The sequence below is a fragment of the Bombus pyrosoma genome, linkage group LG8, assembly GCF_014825855.1.
Source record: "Bombus pyrosoma isolate SC7728 linkage group LG8, ASM1482585v1, whole genome shotgun sequence".
Taxonomy (NCBI): domain Eukaryota; kingdom Metazoa; phylum Arthropoda; class Insecta; order Hymenoptera; family Apidae; genus Bombus; species Bombus pyrosoma.
In genome coordinates this window covers 699,931-718,874 of record NC_057777.1, presented here as the reverse complement: position 1 = coordinate 718,874, position 18,944 = coordinate 699,931, and the positions used below count along the sequence as shown (strand labels likewise).

Genomic DNA, 18,944 nt, shown 5'->3' with positions numbered 1-18,944 from the left:
GGCCCCCTTTCGCCACATGTCTACGTAATCTTTTGATTATCGTTTAATCTACCTTGTGTCCATCCTCCAGGTTTTTGAAAGTTTTTGGATCTTAGTCGGTGAAGAACGTAGAAACTTTTTACGAGCACATTATGTATATTATGTGAAACATTCCGTGATTTCGTTAATGTAACTGTAACGAGCCCCGACTATATCCAACTGTATTTTCTGAATATGTACTACAAACAGTTCTACTACATTTTCGTTACGAGAAACCTGCGAGTAGCCGTAAAATCGTCGAAAGGTATCGAATAAAGAAACGTTAAATCATACATCTACGTGTATCTAAATGAATTTCAATCGTTTAGTAGAAATTTTGTATTTTATAAAAAAAAAAAAAAATCGACTGCACAGCTAAGTATACAATTTTGATTAATAATCATAGTACATTTTACATTCAGAGATACTGATCCCTTGAATAATCAATATCGTGAATAAACGAACAAAGATCACGTACAGGACAGCATGAAGCTTTTAGCAGCAAATTCAATTCTTCCTATCTAATTCACCAAAATAATATATAATATTACGTTCATAATATTTCACACTAAAACCTACCGTTTAAATAACCGTGAAGAATTTTTTTGCACAAATTTACATTTTTATGAAAATCGAATTTACTAAAATCCAATGTATTATGCTCGCAACATTTTACATTAAAATCTACTAATCCTTTGAATAATCAATACTTCCAATCAACTAACATAAGTTACGTATGACGCACGAATTTTCCATCCAAATCACTAGAAATACGAATACGTAACAGCGTGAAAATAAAAATTTCTAATCTCGAGGAACGCGAGTATCGATCAATGCGTATTCCACAATTGATAACAACCTTCCCCATCGGTAGATAAGGTAACGACCAAACGTTAGGAAAACGTCATCGAGCAAAGCTATTTCGCGGGCGAAGGATTTTCATCCGCGGAAGCAGAATCGTGTCTCTGGAGATTATAGATAAACAGAATAATAAGGTGAGATAGTAGACGATTGCAAAGTCCTGTCTCAACAGACGTGGGAACAGGAACGTGTAAACACGTGGATCTCTATATGCCGGCTCTTTGCTCGTTCCATTTTTTCCTCCCTACCTTTCCTTTCGGCTTCGCGTCTCTTCGTGTCTTCGTGTCTTCGTGGCTCGACAACGCCCAATCGGGAATCGAACAAGTTGCGCAACAAGAGCGCTAAGACCGTGTTTCGTTATTATTTACTTGAATTAATTCCAGTTAAGAACACATATGTTGCGGCGATTATGAAACTAGCCTAAGTCAACAATTAAAAAGGAAAGGAATTTTATCACGTATTTTGCGATGCGTTTATCTACGTTACAACGACCTGAAACCATCTTGGCAAAGTAGTAGAAATTGTACCGTTGGATCGAGTTGATTGTTGCGGCGTTAAAGAGGATTGCAGTTCATGCGTGAAAAGCGAAACTTTAAATATCTGGAAAGGAAAAATACACGACTTAGGTCATTTACAATCATCGGTATATCTAAGGATTAGAGCGATCCAAATTGGAACCGGGGAATATTATAACGTGGTACGAGTTCCAAATTTTTGCGAATTTATACCAAATGGAAGTTAAGCAACTAAATAGAAATTAATCTCTCGTATGGAGCTCGTAAAGACAGTTGTCCATAGAAGAATCAATTTCATAAAGAGTGTTATCATGAAAAAATATATGTTAAACCTTAAATGTCGTAAATTATATAGGATTGTTTCTTAACAATATGAATTTGATAAATTGTTGTCTACGTATTCCAGTATTACTTGAGTATTTAATTAATATGTTCATGATAACAAGGGTTTAACTTTGGTTAACTTTGTATTCGAGTATTCTTTCGCATAAATGTATTCGCGACCACGGCATAGTCTCTTCGCAAACGTGCAAACAGAAAACAACAGGAAGCGTACTAGTTCCATTTCCTATCAACTCCATTATTCTTCTGCGCCATTAATTTGATGGTGAAGGCGTAACAGAGGATTACGAAGGTGTTGAAATCCAAAATTGGAACGACGCGATACGCAAATGATGATAGCGTAGACGTTCACATCACCAAGATTCAATCGGTAATGTTCAAACTGTCACAACTGTCGCAAGACAAATCTTAAAAGCTATGGTATAAAATTTAATGTCTTTAATTAAAATAATGTCGTTACGAATAACGATTATAAATGATTAAAACCTTTTTGATTACCAGTGATCATTATCGACGACGAAAATAATTTTATTTTGATTAGGAATAATCATCATCGATGACGGGAATTTAATTTTTATTCGATGTAGTCAAAATGGTTATTCGCATCCAGAACAAGTAAATATAAAAAATACTTGCAGGTATATTAGAAATCAGAAGAACAAGTATATACTATGTAATTAATATGTTTAAACGTGAACATAGTTTGAAAGATTACGGATCACGCGATTCATCATGAAAACGATTTCGAGATCACACACGAGACGTAGATTCGACAATCGGTGGGAAACTAGCAGTCTAACGAGGTCAGCTCGCATGGTGCTCCTGTGTGATCCTTCCCAGAAACCGCCACACCCTTTGCGAATCACGAGATACACGATTCACGCTCGACGCTCGCAAGGACGATGTCGTCGTTCCTTCCTCGAGAGACCGAGACTTTTTTCCTTTCCACGAACTCGTGAATCACGCTACTGTCTTACCTTCTCACACGTCTATCCATAGCGAAAGGCGTTAAAAAATACCTGTTGCTCTAGTCTAAGTCTGTGGAAATTGAAATAAAAATTGTCCGTTGCCGGGGCACCGTTGTATACTAATTTCAAGACAGCAAAGAAGGGATTGTTCGATTTGGAATTAGAACGGTTGTGAAATTAGAGCTTGGCAATAGTATCTTTGTGGTGGAAACGAATGGGAAATTTTAGTTTTCGGACGTTGGATCTGAGATTTTTTGGATCGAGATTGAGAGAGACAGAAAAGCTCCGCATTTTTTATTTTCTGAACTCCTAACGATCACAAAGTTTCGAATTAAAAAACCTTTAGTTTTAAGATCTTTAGTTACAAAGTCATCGGCTCAAAAATCTAAGGTTGCAAAATCTCTAACGCTTAAATTTTATACAAAGCTTCAACTTCAAAAACTGAAGATTTAAAAGCTTCGTATTTCAGATTTCAAATTTTTAATTTCAGATGCGATATATCGAGTTTGAAAATAATTCCATATATTTATAATACTTTCACACTTCTCAGTTTCGGTGTTCCTATCTACGTTTCATCCTTCGATAACAAATCGATGTTTCCTTGACGCTTCACTAGTTATAATTACAAATCAGAAACGGAACTCTTTCACGCCTTCAAGGATACATCGTACTCGAATGAAACACTCGCGACGTTTTTCCAAGAAACATAACTGTTCATATAGCGTAACATCCTTATACGACTCTTGTAGTAGAAAACACGGTAAATGGTTCAATGTCGATCGTAAGAAGGCTCGAGTCATTCAAGTAGAGTGCAACTGTAACGCGTGTGAACGTAACGCCTCCTATGCTCCCACTTCATTACGCACCTAATGTTTCAGTGAATGTGTACGTATGCGTATAAAAAATATCGGCTGGAACAATTAACTTTTTCTTGATAAGATAAATATTTTCTTCGACTATGAAATATGAATACGATGAGAATTTTCAATAGAATGCAAATGAAAATTTTAATTACGCGTGTCTGTTGTTGTTCAATTACGTACTGCTTAATTATTAAGTTATTTGATAATGAGTCTATCCTGAAATGTTACGCTATTGCTTCGTAGGGTAAATGAATGCTGAACTGAAAATCCAGTTTCGCTTCCTGCTGAAATTTAGATAACAATTATACGGATTATCTTCCTTCAGGAAAATCCTCGAATAACTTTCTTTCAACTGCGCAACAAAGAATAAAGTGGCATGATTTAATTCGATAAAGATGTTGTTTTGGGAAATTTTCCTATAGCGTATATAAATATTTTCGCACAAACTGATATTCTCAATGCTTGGAAGCACGCAAGTCTCGCGTCAAGGATTTTCTAACCGATTTCAAAGAACGGCGTATGTTTGATCGAAAGCCGCTAAAAAAAATCAAATTATCATATAGCTTCTCTTAAATAAATTCTTAACAGAGTTTTATTTTTCCTTGATAATGCGTAGATTAATGTTTCTCTTAATTATCGGTGACATTATCTACATAATTTTTACATTAGAAGGTAGATCAAGTATAAATTATAGTAAGAAATTACAGTAATTTTAAATTAAAATACATTCTAATATTCAGTATATTTTTTAATACTTGTTTTTGCGATATTTGAGCGAGATATCTTTATATGAATAATAAACAAGTAATAAAATACGATTTTAAATTAGTTATCTTGAGAGAGAAAAGGCGAAATTCTGTCTCTTAAGAACATATAATGACTCGATTAGTTCATATTCAAGATGAATTTCATTATATCTTTTGCGTCTACTACATAATAAGAAAATTAGAAAACCTTGAAAAATGAATACAGCTACTAATGTAAACTATGTAATATAATTACTAAATACTTATAGATTTAATTCTACTTGAATATTTTGAATCAGGCATCTCGAAAAAATGGTCTTACGTGCCTTGAAATTGCATTTTCTATTATTTGCCTCAGTTTAGCGCAAGTTTTATACTTTCTTGCACAATGATTGTTTCGCGACTTCTTTCCACACGGCTTTCTTTACACGGCACGCATCCTTCGTTCAAAAATAGTTGCAAATGTATGTACATTCCCACATAGCCCAATACATTCGTTCGATTCGGTTAATAAAATCAATTCGATTGTTGAGTAGTACCAGCAGAGAAATATACCAACTGCAAACAGTTCAGATCATTTATCAATTCAATTTCCAAGCCAAAAGTGCCTTAGTAATCAAACGCAGACGGCGAAATCCCAAATTTCTGCTTGAAGATCTCTATCAGGCGAAATCAAACGCAACCATATAATTCCTTGACATTAATCATCGACCATTTCCTCGCCATTGGCCCGTCAATGGCGCGAATCGGCGTCCATCAACCAATAAACTTCCTTGGTCCTTCGTGTTCTTGACCGCGTGTACACGCGCGCAACATTGCACTAGTGTAGAACGTAGTGTTAGATTCGTTACGTTCCCTGATCGAGGGAAAGTGGCGGAAGACAAGGTTGCGTGTGCACAAAGATGAGATCCCAGATATCGAACAACACAACGTGCATGGAATCGGGAGATATAGTGGAACCCAGAAGGGAGTCAGGATCGAAAGGGAGAGTGGATTTTCAGGGGAGAGAATCGTTAGATAGGAGGATGAAGGGACATGATGCCACTATGTTGGATTAGATAGAGGAACCTGTAGGATCCGACAACGAATTGTACACTGACAATTTTGATATTCGTAGACGTTGGTTATGGGAGATTTTAATTATTGCGGGTTTGATTATTGGGAATTTCTCAATTGTCTTGAATTGTTTTTTTAAACTGCTTTTGCAATTTTCATAACGAGTTCATCGGGTAGAAGAGCGGAAAAGAAGTGAAATTAACTTGTTCTATCGTTAAAGTCACAAGCAAAAGACGGCGATGTAGAAAATATTAGCATACTTTTGCCGTTCACCCGAGAATTGTAATTCAAATTACGTTATTGACTGTTTTCATCGAACAAACGATGAGACGTAGAAAACAGAGAAGAAAACGTTAGGCTCATAATTAACGTACATTCGCATGCTCTTTAGCCGTGACGCGTCGAGCGAAGGGTCGGTTTCGAGAAACGGGTATTAGCATAATAAAAGCAGAAACGGGAGAACAGTTCGTAGCCAGCGAGGCGGATACGTTTCATGCGTGTTTGGCCTGTACACATTGCGTTGTGTTGCGTTGCTTGTTGCTCGTATCGCGATTCTATAATCATGTTCCGTTGCCTGGTGATTGCAGCGTTTATGGCAGTACGGGGACGCCAAGGAAGTGATCGGACCCCTCCGTGTGGTACATCGCTACGTGAACATGGTGGAACAGACGGCAGAATACTACAATGAAACCACCAGAAGAACCGAAACTGTGAGTAGTTTTCTCTTTCTTCCCTTTATTTTAGAGTTTTATTAAATCTCATTTCTTCTTCCTTTTTTTTTTTTTTTTGGAAAAATGAGAAAGTATCTGTACTTGAGGATTTCTATGTTTGGACAATAATCTACGAAAGCTTGTTGCACGCCTGTGAGGAGACTGTTTCTTGTTAAAATAAAATGCTACTTTCAGTGCAAAATCTCTGCAAAATTAATATATTCTTAGAAGACGATAAGATACATTTACTTTAAATCTCATCGTTCTGCGTTAAATTTCTCGAGCTTTCGTCATAAAAGGGAAATTTCTTGGAAGACAAATTTTGTTCGTAAAGGTATAACACTCTGTATCTGTATGAATATTATCAAGTCTGATAAAGTAGACGTTTCAGCCCTTTAATTATCTTTACAAAAATATAAATTTACATAGACATGCACACAGTCTATTATATTCATCCACGATGTAATGTTAAATAATTTGTAACACGGTAGAAGGACTTTGAAAAATGATCATTTTCAGCCTTTAAGAACCTCCGGTTCGGTCTTCAGGCTTCAGGGTCAATTAAGGTCAACAATCAAGGTCAATTAATACAATCGAAACTCTGAATCGAATTCTTGTTCGTCGTGGTTTCTTTGAAAACAATTATCGCGTATTTCCTTCGTCTTTGTTTCCCCGAATATAAGTATTGCATATTTTTATTTCAATACGCGTACACATATCGGGAGGAACTGAATCAGAGTTCATAGGTTTGAACGACTTTTTGAACGTTATTTACGAGTTATGGAATATTACGATAGGTTCGTGGATGTGAACCAGCGATGGGATACAGTTTTGCGGCGGGAACGATCGACGGTCCTGGGTCGTTCTCGTTCGAACAAGGCACAACCACCGCGAATCCCATGTGGAATGCAGTCAGAAACCTCTTAGCAGCCCCTACGACCGACGATGTGAAATGTCACGGTGCAAAGCCAATTCTACTTGCCACTGGACGCGTAAGTTTAAATATGCGTCGAAGAATACTATTACAGTGAGATAGTGTTACAGCGTTTAGCGAAAAAATCATCCTTATTCGAATACGAAACTCCTTTTTAAATAAATTTCTAAAGATCATGAAATTAAAAAAACAAATCGTCGCCGCAATTTGTAAAATACTAAAGAAATTAATTTATCGTTCGTTATGTCCCAATCGGACACTGTTTTTTCCAAAGTTGAATTTTTTAACACTGTATCTTAATACTTTTTGACGTAGAATATTCCAAAGAATTGATATATGTAGAAAAGAATACATAATTCCATTTGAAGAAACAAACATGATCTTCGTTTAGCCTCTAACATCCGCCTATAAAACCATGTGCCCAACCAAACCATCCAACCTTTATCTGAAACATTTTCCATCAAAATTATTGCTTATACAGTAACCGAAGTGGTTGCAGTCACGCGCTCCACCCTATACATCTGTATAAATCTTATTCCTTTGTCGCTCGACGATTCTAAACTTTCAAGATCCTCAAGTTCGTCCGTTTAATTTCTGAATGATTCGAACAACCTGCAGATGCATATTCCGTACGACTGGCAGCCGAAAACCGTATCGACGCAGGTCGCGTTGATCGGTAACGTTGTCATCGCTGGCGTACCGGGAGAATTCACAACAATGTCCGGAAGAAGATTGCGAGAGGCTATCAAAACGGTCATGAACGATGCGTCCGACGACGAAACGTCCGTTATAGTCGCCGGCCTCTGCAATACTTACAGCGATTACATCACTACGCCGGAGGAATATCAAGTAACTCGTAGATCATCCTTATCGTTTCCTTCCGATGTTTTTAAAATAATCTTCCATCTCTTGTGCCATCGATATTTAATAATTTGTGGATCTTACAATTTCTACTTTAAGACCGTTTACGCTCGTAACAAATATCCGTTTCACTTATGATAAATAGATTCGAATAAAAAGGAATTATTACGTGGGGGATTAGATTTGAAGCGGTGAATATTGGCATGAAATAGTATAATTTACGGATAGTCTGCAAATGTTGAACGATATTTAAGCTTACATTAGAATCTTTACCTTTCCATAATTTATCTTGCTTCGTGATAAATAGAATTGAATAGAAAAGTTTGTTAAATACATATGTAAATTAATAGAAAGTCAACTAGCATAAAGATTTACTATATAAATTTATTGAAACACTATAATTTGAGATTTGCCAACGATTTCTTTGTTTAATCTTTTAGATCCAAAGATACGAAGGTGCGTCCACGATATTTGGGCCCCATACCCTAACCATTTACTTAAAACAATACCAAGAACTCGTCACAGCCGCCATTCTTGTAAGTATACCGTAAAAATCTTCCTTCCGCCCAAAAAGAAAATGTTATAAATTTTCTTTAAATGAATTTAGATTATATACGCACATTCTGATAACGCTAGTTTTGATATGATCTCAGAAAAAGGATGTAGATCCTGGTCCAACGCCTCTGGATCTAAGAAAGAAGAATCTTCTCACGTTCGTCACTCCTGTTCTCTTCGACACTCCAAAATGGGGCAAAAATTTCGGTGACTGTATTAAACAACCGCCGAAACTCGCCAAACCAGGCGATATCGTCAGTGCAGTATTCGTAAGTATACCAAGTATTGATACTAATTTTGTTAAAATCACACGAACGAAATACTCTGTCATCAGCTCGGAACACAAACTTTGAAAGGGAAAATTGAAAGAGAGATTTGGCAGCAAATAGGTAGATAAACAGATTTGCAATTGATCCGAATTTCCACGCTATTAATTTTCCAGACAAGAGCGTCCAGTTATGGAAACTCAACAGACGTCACGTGCCGGACTTATCCCATCTTTTCCAAAATATCTAAAGGCACTATCATATTTGTAGCTGAAAAAATAAGGAGGGACACATTGCGTGTTAGTCTGAACAAAAGATTGCGCTTATAGTACATCCGCTTATGAACTGCATAAGGGAGATTGATTGCGAGTGCGACTTAGTAGATAGTAAAAACAATTTTTGTTAGAATAAGCTTCAAATTGAAAACTTTTGCAACTCGGAGTACTCAAATTGTAACGGATAAAAAGTTCGTGAGTTCAAATCTTGAACTCTAAAAATTGATATTCCTAACTCTTTTAACTTCTATAATCTTCAGTGTAGAACGCTGCAAACGATCTAATTTTGTTACTATCATATAACTTGTCGTTTGTACAATCGTTTGTTGATTTCGTACGTTAATATATTTTATATTTGTCACGTCAGGAACCACATTTTATAATATTAGAGATTTAAAGATCACTGGTAATAAGTCTAATTTAATTATTTATCTACAGAGTAAATACTGTTTTCATATATTGTGTATATTGTACCTGCTAGGGCGTTGACAAATTTCATAAGCTTATTATTCATGGAGAAAAAGGAAGAGATACGTGGTAAGGAATTCTGTGAATATTACGTCTCATAAATCTGGTCTTATTTTCACCAGGTTGCTGGCCACCCACGTAACAACCTGATGACAGAGAGGTCGTATCTGACGATCGAGAGGCTAACTGACGATGAGGTATGGGTGCCAGTTGCCACTGATGCCAGTTGGGAGACTAAGTATGTATATGTTTTCATCGATTTTCATTTTAAATCCTCAAACTGACAAATACGAAAATTTATAACTTGGCTGCGGATTTTTACGCGGATTTTAAACAAACATGTTACATTTAAACCAAACAATCATAAGATATTTTTTACAAAAAGCAAGAAATTTTCGAATTAAATTAATCGATTTAACTTATGAGAAATTTAGTGGTGTCTGATGAATGCAGCACTCGATCGCTTCGATTTGGAATAAAATACAGGCCATATCTACTTTAGCGTAGTTTTATTCTATATTAGGTATATGTAGACGTAATATTTAATTCATCGTTTCATTGTTACTATACAGTTATATTGTATAGGGTGTTAAAAGGAGGGCATACATGTATCAAAATGAAAAAGAATTCAGAAGGAATATCTTGGAAAATGATGACTCTTTTATCGTTAAGATTCTCTGTATGTTGGACAGCAAACGTGCTTTCACTTATTTATAGGCAATAAATTTTAGCAGTTACGTGACATGTAATAATATTGATGATGTGAAATCAATAGTACAATAACTTTCTCGTCCTACACTATGAAAGACTCAATATTCTATACAATACGTAAGATAAGAACAAACGAATCTCGCAGAAGACAAATTGGTCAATTTCCACTTTTTACAAGTTTCTCAATTTAATATTTCATTTTTGAAAAAATGAATGACTCGTTTCTATAAAGTTTATTACAGTAGCGATAGCGTAAATAATCGCGAATTTCGAGATTAATTTTAAAAGATAATATTTTCAATCGCAATTTTTCTTTGTGTTCTTCTTTATGTAGTCGATTGATATAGTCTCTGAACTACTCGGATTATTAAACGATTCTCACGCGTTCATAGGAAATTTAATGACGCAAAGATACACAGAACACACAAAAAATTCTATTTAGTTCTACTTTTTAAATCGTATTCACGAAAATGTGAATTTGCATAAATATCCGCACGATCAATTTGAAGCATTCTTAACTAAGGCGTGTTAAAAATCAGTACCTAAATCGCTAAACTTCACCAATCGTCCCAGATAGTCCTACCTCAGCCGCAAATCCCGACCACTTTGAAATTTCTCTTTTCGAATCTTGTATTAAATCTCTCTCGTGCAATACTCTGCCACGATCTTCGAATTTTTATGTTCTAATCTCGCTCTCCTCCCGACGAACGAAAGGAATTTTAACACGTCAACAAAAATCTTTGGCATAAAATTAAAGTTAAGGATTCTCATATTTTTTCCTCCGGTATGAGAAATTTTTTAACTACGTAGAAACACAATTGTATCATAAATAATTCAAAGAAAGTAACACACTATTTTGAAACATTTCGTATAACAAAAAAAAAAAAACATAGGAGGTCCCCCATAAATCAATGATAGCCGGAAAAATCGGTGCGAAAAATGACAAAGGGGAAGGATAAGAGTATCGATCAGCCAAGAGTATCAGGCTCTGACCATCAGACAGGCGAATAATAACGATATTTCTCCCTCCGTTTGGTTGCTGTATCATCCGTACAGGTTCCAGTGGCAAAGGACGTCGATGGTTCTCGGTTCCAGTCAAGTGACCATTACGTGGCAGGTCCCGGAGGACATCAAAGCTGGTGAATATCGTATTAGGCACAACGGATACTACCGTTATATCCTTGGTGGCATCTTCCCTTACTACGGCGTGTCCAACCACATCCAGGTAAATTAAGTACCTGTTGTGAATATTTGATATCAGGGCTCATTCTCCCTAGTTTTTTCTTTTTTCTTTTTTTTTTCGTTTATCCGTTTCTTTTAATTGAAATAATAACGCAAACTATGCAATTTTTTTAGCATATAATTAGTTTACTATATAATCAATTAGTGGATGCATACGAAACGTTTGCTTTTTCTGTGATTTTTAATGCTTTTCTGTGGTTCTTGCAGATTTCTTTTATTTTTGCGGAAGGGGGGATTTTCGTACGTTCACTTTGCTGTGATTTTTTAATATTCCATTATGTTTCGTCTTTTCACTACTTTCTGTTGCTTTTTTCTCTCGACTTGGCAAGTTTGCAGCTGTTTATCTATCGTGCGAAAGAATCAAAATCAATAGGAATAGAACTAACTTGATCGACTTAACGTTGAAATAAAATTAAGTCAACTAATTTATATCCATATCTGTATCTAAATTGAAGTCACCCTTACGTGAAACTTAGGTTTAAACTGTACTTTAAAATCGAGTTACATTAAAAAACAAACGTTTCGCAAATCGCAACGAGATATAGAAATATTCCCTCCTCAGCAACAATCAACGATACCCTGTGTAATAATTTCGATGATAGATGATTTTACTAATTTCATCCAAAATCCCATTTCACATTTGTAAACGTATTATAACCAGTTACGTGACATTTTCCATGGACCATTTCAGGTTATACCTAGTGGCTTGAGCTGTTGCAGAAAGCTGTACTACGAATAACCACGCCACGATATTTCAGCCCCAAATGAAAATGCTTACGCTTAATTCACCACTGAATGTAGGAATAATTCAGCTGTGAAGGCCATACCTATATCGCCGTTTTTAGTTTTGTACAGTGTTGTACCATAATAATATACCTACGTGTGATCTCTTTAATTCATAGATACATTAATATTGGATAGAATGTAGAAGTAGATTTTAATTAAATTTAATTAATGAATCAACGTGATCGCGAATAAAAGGATAATTTATACAAATATCTACGTGTAATTTATTCATTTTTACTATATTCACGGTAGAATTTCGTTTGTCTGAATGAGCAATCTATCTATAATTGAATAAATAATCGAACAGTTCGTATGACAAAAATTCACGTGACAATGAAACGATTCGATATTGTATTTTTTATGGCGCACTATTTTGTATTGGTTGTATTAAACAATTCATCTGTACCAAATACTAGTTACCTAGTGATTTCTGAATCGTAAAAAGACTGCGATCAATTACAGACTGTTAATGAAAATATTATTTCAATAACTAAAGTTCAGATAAATGGAGTTCTATTGTACGTAAGAATTCTTACAGATCAAGTGGTAAAGAGATGAATGGTGAAAGAATGAATGATGAAATTAATGGTCGTAAAAGGCTGTCGAGAATACAATCTGACGAGATTTCTTCATTAATTTTTATCGATTCGATTCTTCTTCATTAATTTTAGAATGGATATACCAGCAGCTGAAAGTTTTAAATCATGCTCCTGATTGAACCTGTATTGAATAGTATACTCTTGACAACTTTCATAATTTCAATTCGAAATTACGAATCATAAGATTGAAATGAAAATTCAAAATTCATTATCAATAATAATTGATATTCTAACATTTTTTAGATTTGAATTCTACATATATCAACGTTTCTGTTAATTTTAACTCGTAGCGATGCCTAATTTTTCACCTATAGCGTACGTACACTGTTATACACTAATGATTCATTCTATAATTTTATATCATTGGGAAATAAAATTGTACATGTATTTGTTCCTTGTTTCATCCATGGAGAAAAATAAAGAACAGGATAGAAATATCAAATGTACTTTCACTCGATGAGTACAAAATTTAAAAAGTTTTTGCGGGAGAAGGCAGATTTACAACACGACATTTGAATTGGTAAAGTTTTCCCCGTTTTACGATATCTCCTACACATGAAAATGTTGTTACATATACATTTCCATACTGACGACGAAGGGGAAACGATGCTTTCTGCGTGGAAAGCCTAAACTCATCTTGAAGCTCCCACGAAGAATTGCTTTGTACTCTGAAGTTCAAGGTCACTATATTTCGGTAGAATTACGGTAAAACTCAAGGTTGGTGTTACATTCTGTCATTTAACGTTCTGTGTCAATTACACAGCTCGATTCGGTTCCATGGGTGGTAAATATTTCGATAATTCTCCTAATTAAATCCTAACAAGTTTCTAACGTAATTCGTTACTATCAAAAATTTATATTCATGAAAAAACTGACTGAGAATGTCACCAAAGAAGATGTTTGACAATAGGATATAATATTACCTAGATAAAACTCCTTTTTAAGTAGAAAGTTTTTTAAGAAGTATCTAAGTGAGTCATAATCTGCAAAGAATATTCAAAAGTAGGGCAGGAGTGTTATTCGAACAAAGTTACAATTTTGTTAGAAATTATATGTATAAATGTAGTAAATGCTAGATATGAAAGAAATTTAAAATTACAATTATCAAAATTAAAGTTTTTTAAGAAAAGAAGTATACTAAATGATAGTCAACGAATATATTTAAGAGCAGGATAGAAATACTGTTCAAGTAATATTATCATGTTTCATAAACAGTACAAAAGTGACAACAAAATTAAGCCTTTCCGGTTGTTGAAACATTATAAAACAAAATACCCCAATATTTCCCAGTTAACTGAACTTTATCTTCATTTCTTCCAAAAGGCCACAGTTCAGTACACATAACAGCCTCGCCGATAACAACTGTGCAAGATTAGGCAAAAATAGCCAACGAAGTGACATACGAAATGTTAAGTACGCGTTTCAGATATCTGCAAGCTCAAGATCGATACAGAAATATACACGTGAATTTGTAACGTGTCTCGAAGGAAGCCAACGTATGGCACGAAAGTAGAGTGCTATACGTATACGAAATTTCATAAAATAAATTTGTCGAAACGAAATTCAATTCGCGAGAACAAAGGGAGAGGAAGCTCTTTCCCAGTGAACGAATTAATTAAATTCATTTGGCTGAATGTTACGTAACATTCCATATTCCAAAGAAAGCAATTTCAGCGAAACGTCGAACTTGATCCTTTCCGTTGCGAAACAGTATCAATATCTTTTACTCCGCATACAAACTAGAATTTCAATCTGCGCTTTTAAATAAATTGATTTCAGATAGCGAGAAATTACTTCGATCGACCTTTCGATAGTTTCGATCGGCTGCTCCTACAAATTGTACGAGTGAATTTGTGCATTAAAAGAATGGTATTAGCTTCTTAAGCGATCGGTATAATTGAAAAATGTGATGCAAAAGGCACACGCGTCTTTATTTATTTATTTGTTTTTTAATTAGTACTGGTACAATTGTCAATCAAATTTTACCAACATAATCATTGTCATGATGTTTAACGATGCCTTTGTGATATTCGTAAAATATAAGTACGTATAGTTGCACAGAATATCTCGCAATTTCTAAATCTATTTTCAGATTTCTTTGGAACGTTGCCGATAAAATCATTATAGATTCGTAACGGTGCTAATGGAATTTTTAAATCACTCAGAAATGTTTATGGTATCCAAGTGATAATATTTCGAGATCAAGCGACGATAATTAAGATCTATAAAAATATACGATATCACTGTAAAAACGAGAAACCGTCAAAATAAAAGAAAAACCCGATACACGTAGAGTTCAAAGAACGGGAAATGGCCACACGAGTCCAGGGCACAAAAAGATTCTGAACTGTGAACGTCAATGTGGTTCGTTAACAGGTCTCCTCGCGTGAAATGGCCGAACCGAGAAAATAACATGTGGTATAAAAGTGCGTTTAACGAGGAATGCGGTCAACAATCTGAATTATCGAAGCATGTAAAACTGCCGAGCTTGTTTCACGAAAAGATTCAATTAAATATGCGTCCGGAATCCAACTGAGTTATTTTTCGACTGAAGAATAATGGTAATTACGGTAAAGTAACAAAATGAGACAGATTTTTCACTTTATGCTCCAAAAACGATATTTAAAAGAAGTTTAACTAACATTATACGCTACGTTCCAATAGTATAAAACCACTCTAAAATGCTCAATGCTTGCAGACAAGCGCGTTCCTCTCTTATTCGAAATCCAATTTTACTTGCAATTAAATTTGTTTTAACGCTGTCTTAATTAAATATGCTAACAGAGATCGCTTCGATCTATAAATCAACAAAATTTTCTGTCATTTGAAATTCAGTTCTCTCTTTTATATTTACGATTTCATCTGCAAGTCTATTTCACGTAAGATTTAAAATCCATTAGCATACGATCTCGTTTAAAATCGAGTATCCATGATATTTAACATCTATTATTGTAACCTGAAACGCTAAAATATACAAGGTGCCAGTTATCTACTCGAAAATCGTGATAGTTCCAACATTGCGAAAGTGTGTCAATTACGGAGGTCCTAGGACAACACGAGCGAAGAAAATTGAAAAGTTTACCACCACCACGAAGAACTTTACAAGCTGTTTATTACGTCCACGAACAGCTTGCACCAACCAATCAGTCAAGGCATTTTCGCAGTCTCCTTCGAGAAAAAACGTTAATATCAAGAATACATCTGGTGTCTTGTCGAACCTACATGTCCCGCATATCTAAAAAAAGAAAGAAAGAGCTGACAAACACGTAAAACATCATAATTGTTTTGCCAGACATTACTTTATAATTCAGTAAACGAAAGGGTCGAAGATATTTGAAAATCATTTAAACTTACTTAAAATCACTAAACTTAAAGTTACGAGTTACCAACGTAAGATAGATTCTTCTACATAACAGTGACGAGTTTGCTAGTAATACAAATAACATTTTACAAGTTAATTGAATTAACGATGAATAATGTTACAAAATACCTGAATGAATAATTTTGCAAGCTATAGACGAATAATTTTACAAAGTACGCAGTATACATTTCCAAGAAATTGCATTCCACTGCAAAGGAACGTCAGATTACGATTTCTTGGAATACAAAGAAAGGGTTAATTACATAAACTACTATCTACATGAGTTATTACTGTTATTTATATATTTAGTTACATAAACGCCCAAGCTGATATATTTCCATACTAACAAAGATCCCTTCAATCCACAAAGCAACAAATATTTTCAATTTTAAAGCTACTACACCCAAACTGAGAAAGGGAACTGGAGAAAGAGTTCAATTACACGATATAAACTACAGCCAAACAACTTCCTCAAGGGTAAAAATACTTGTCTCGTGCCATTTCGCCTTCTATCCCTCTACTACTTGCTAGGACCATGGCGTGAAATGCCAAGAACCCAGTAAAACTACGAATTAAACTTCAATTTACTCAAACTGAAGCTCAACGAAGCATAAATCGAGTAACCAGGAGGGACTTGGAAACAGCCACGAAGCCACTAGTATAATTCGTATCGACGAGTTCGCAGACCACTAAACAGCGTCCAAAGAGAAAAGGAAACCAGAGAAGCCAGAGAATACGGAGAGAAATGTCGCCATCAAGGTGTTAAACGACGCGTTTCGAATTCGACACTTGCGAACAGGAGCTACTTGCGTGGGGAATAGCGGAGACTCTTCTTTTTCTACGCCGAAGAAAAGTAAGAAAAAAGTACGTGGAAGATAAAAGAATGGGAACAAGTGAAATAAAAAAGCGAAGAAGGATGGTGGAATGTGGGAAAGGGCTGTTTCCCGCGCGAAATGAAGCGAAGATTTAGCAGGGGTTGAAGAAAAGGATTGGTCGAGGTTGTTGTGGAATCCAAGGTCACGGGACCAACTGCTTCTAGACGACTGCCTCCGCAACGACGAAGCCACGCAGCGAAATACGAAAGAACGTACAGTGGCTAGTTTGATGAATTTAGGCGCAACATTGTTATTTTATTGAAGATTGAAATTTAATATCCTATTATATTAGAAATATATAAACGTTAATACGTTAGTAATATTTGAACACATTTTTCTGTTCGTACAATGTCGTGCGCCGATGCACGAATTTACAAATTAGGTTTAACCGCTACCAACGACGCGATGACTCTTTTCCCGAACTGTGTACTTACCTGACACCATCGTCACTTAGCCTAGAATTAGGATCAGAAGAAAGAATAGAGATTTATTCATTGCAAATCTAAGTACAAGCAACAGAGCACGCTGCTGTAGAATCCAAACGGTTAAAAATGAGAAAAATCGCAGTTTCCTACCACTCTCAGCCTATAACTGTAATAAATTTACATTTCTTAAATCTAAATCTCTATCCAATTGTTGGTAGATTGCAGATATTTCCTAACACGCGCGTATACAAATTCATATGTTTGCAAACACCACCATGAAAATGAAATCTAAACCGAGATTTATTCTTCCATTTATAATATGTTAAAACGGTATTTATTTCGCGTTGGATATTTTAATAGTTCCTCATCTTACGTGCATTCTGTATATTTTCGTACCTTTAAATTTCCGGGAGGAAGATAAGCATCCGCAACCTAATTACTGTAATACATAGTTTAAGTATATTTACTATAATTTATAATTTAAGTCTGCGTTCAAACTAAATCCGCTGACGCACACTGTCGATTAACTCGACTTAAATAACTATCTATTTTCCTAGAAGAGTTATTAATATTCATAAGTAACTTTGTTGCATAGCGATGACCGAACAGTATCCAGACGGAAGTGTAACAATCTCATTCATTACTGTCAGACATGTGTAAACAGCGTCGGAACAGAATTAGCTAAATGTTCAGTAACGTTATTAACTGTCGTTGCTAGTCAAAGTAATTAGAATCACGGGATCGCGCAAAAGAAGCTATGATCTTTTTATCTCGCGTTTCTGGAAAGCGTTGTTAATTAATAAAAATAATAAGCAGTGTCGCATAACGTATTTCTTTTACGATGGTTACTTTATTCTTTAGTGTCATTTTACTTCGCTTTCGCGTAATTGGTAGAACAGTAGCACGCTATATATCGATTTTATAGATTATGAAAAGTTTAACAATCCTATAATTATTAAAATTATGATAATGCTTTTATTCGTATTTTCCCTTAGTTCAATTAGTAAAAACTTGTGGCTGATTAAGATTAAGATAAAGTCAAGATTCTAAGATAGTTGTAAATAAAGTTAAATTGTAACAAAAAGTTGCTGTGTGCTGTCAAAAGTTTGTATGCTGTCAAATATTAAAATAAATTTCCATTTGTCTTCATAAAGGTTCGGCAATTCATGGCGAGATTCTTTTTATATAAAAGCAAACCTTATATATCTCGACTTTTATTTGTTTCGTTCCTTTTTGTATCGTGTTTCCATTTTTTATAAAAAGAACCTCTATAAAATTCTCATTTCATTTTTAGCTTAATTAAATTTAACTAATAAAAATTTGAATGAGGAATAAAACGTGCGAAGATTTAATGAACTTTTTCAGTTCAATTTAATTTAATGGATAAAAATTTGCGCGTACGGTAAAATTTATCAGGATTTAAGATAATTAAAATTTGTCTATATCAATTTGTAGAATACGCGTCAAATGTTCATTTTTACAATATAGTAATTTAATTAACTTCGTT

The 18,944-nt window shown here is 34.8% G+C and overlaps 1 protein-coding gene across 5 annotated transcripts in view; it reads left to right on the top strand.

Annotated features, from left to right (window-relative positions):
* LOC122570409 (neutral ceramidase) overlaps positions 1 to 12,387 on the top strand; it is a 139,739-nt gene extending 127,352 nt beyond the window's left edge. For all 5 annotated transcript variants that reach the window (XM_043732683.1, XM_043732680.1, XM_043732681.1 and 2 more), the window contains 8 exons: positions 5,957 to 6,079; positions 6,877 to 7,071; positions 7,632 to 7,862; positions 8,315 to 8,410; positions 8,528 to 8,698; positions 9,561 to 9,676; positions 11,206 to 11,374; positions 12,083 to 12,387. In XM_043732683.1, coding sequence (XP_043588618.1) covers positions 5,957 to 6,079; positions 6,877 to 7,071; positions 7,632 to 7,862; positions 8,315 to 8,410; positions 8,528 to 8,698; positions 9,561 to 9,676; positions 11,206 to 11,374; positions 12,083 to 12,130 — 1,149 coding nt within the window. In that variant the 3' untranslated portion in view covers positions 12,131 to 12,387. The remainder of the gene's footprint in view (positions 1 to 5,956; positions 6,080 to 6,876; positions 7,072 to 7,631; positions 7,863 to 8,314; positions 8,411 to 8,527; positions 8,699 to 9,560; positions 9,677 to 11,205; positions 11,375 to 12,082) is intronic.
* Positions 12,388 to 18,944: the final 6,557 nt, after the last annotated feature.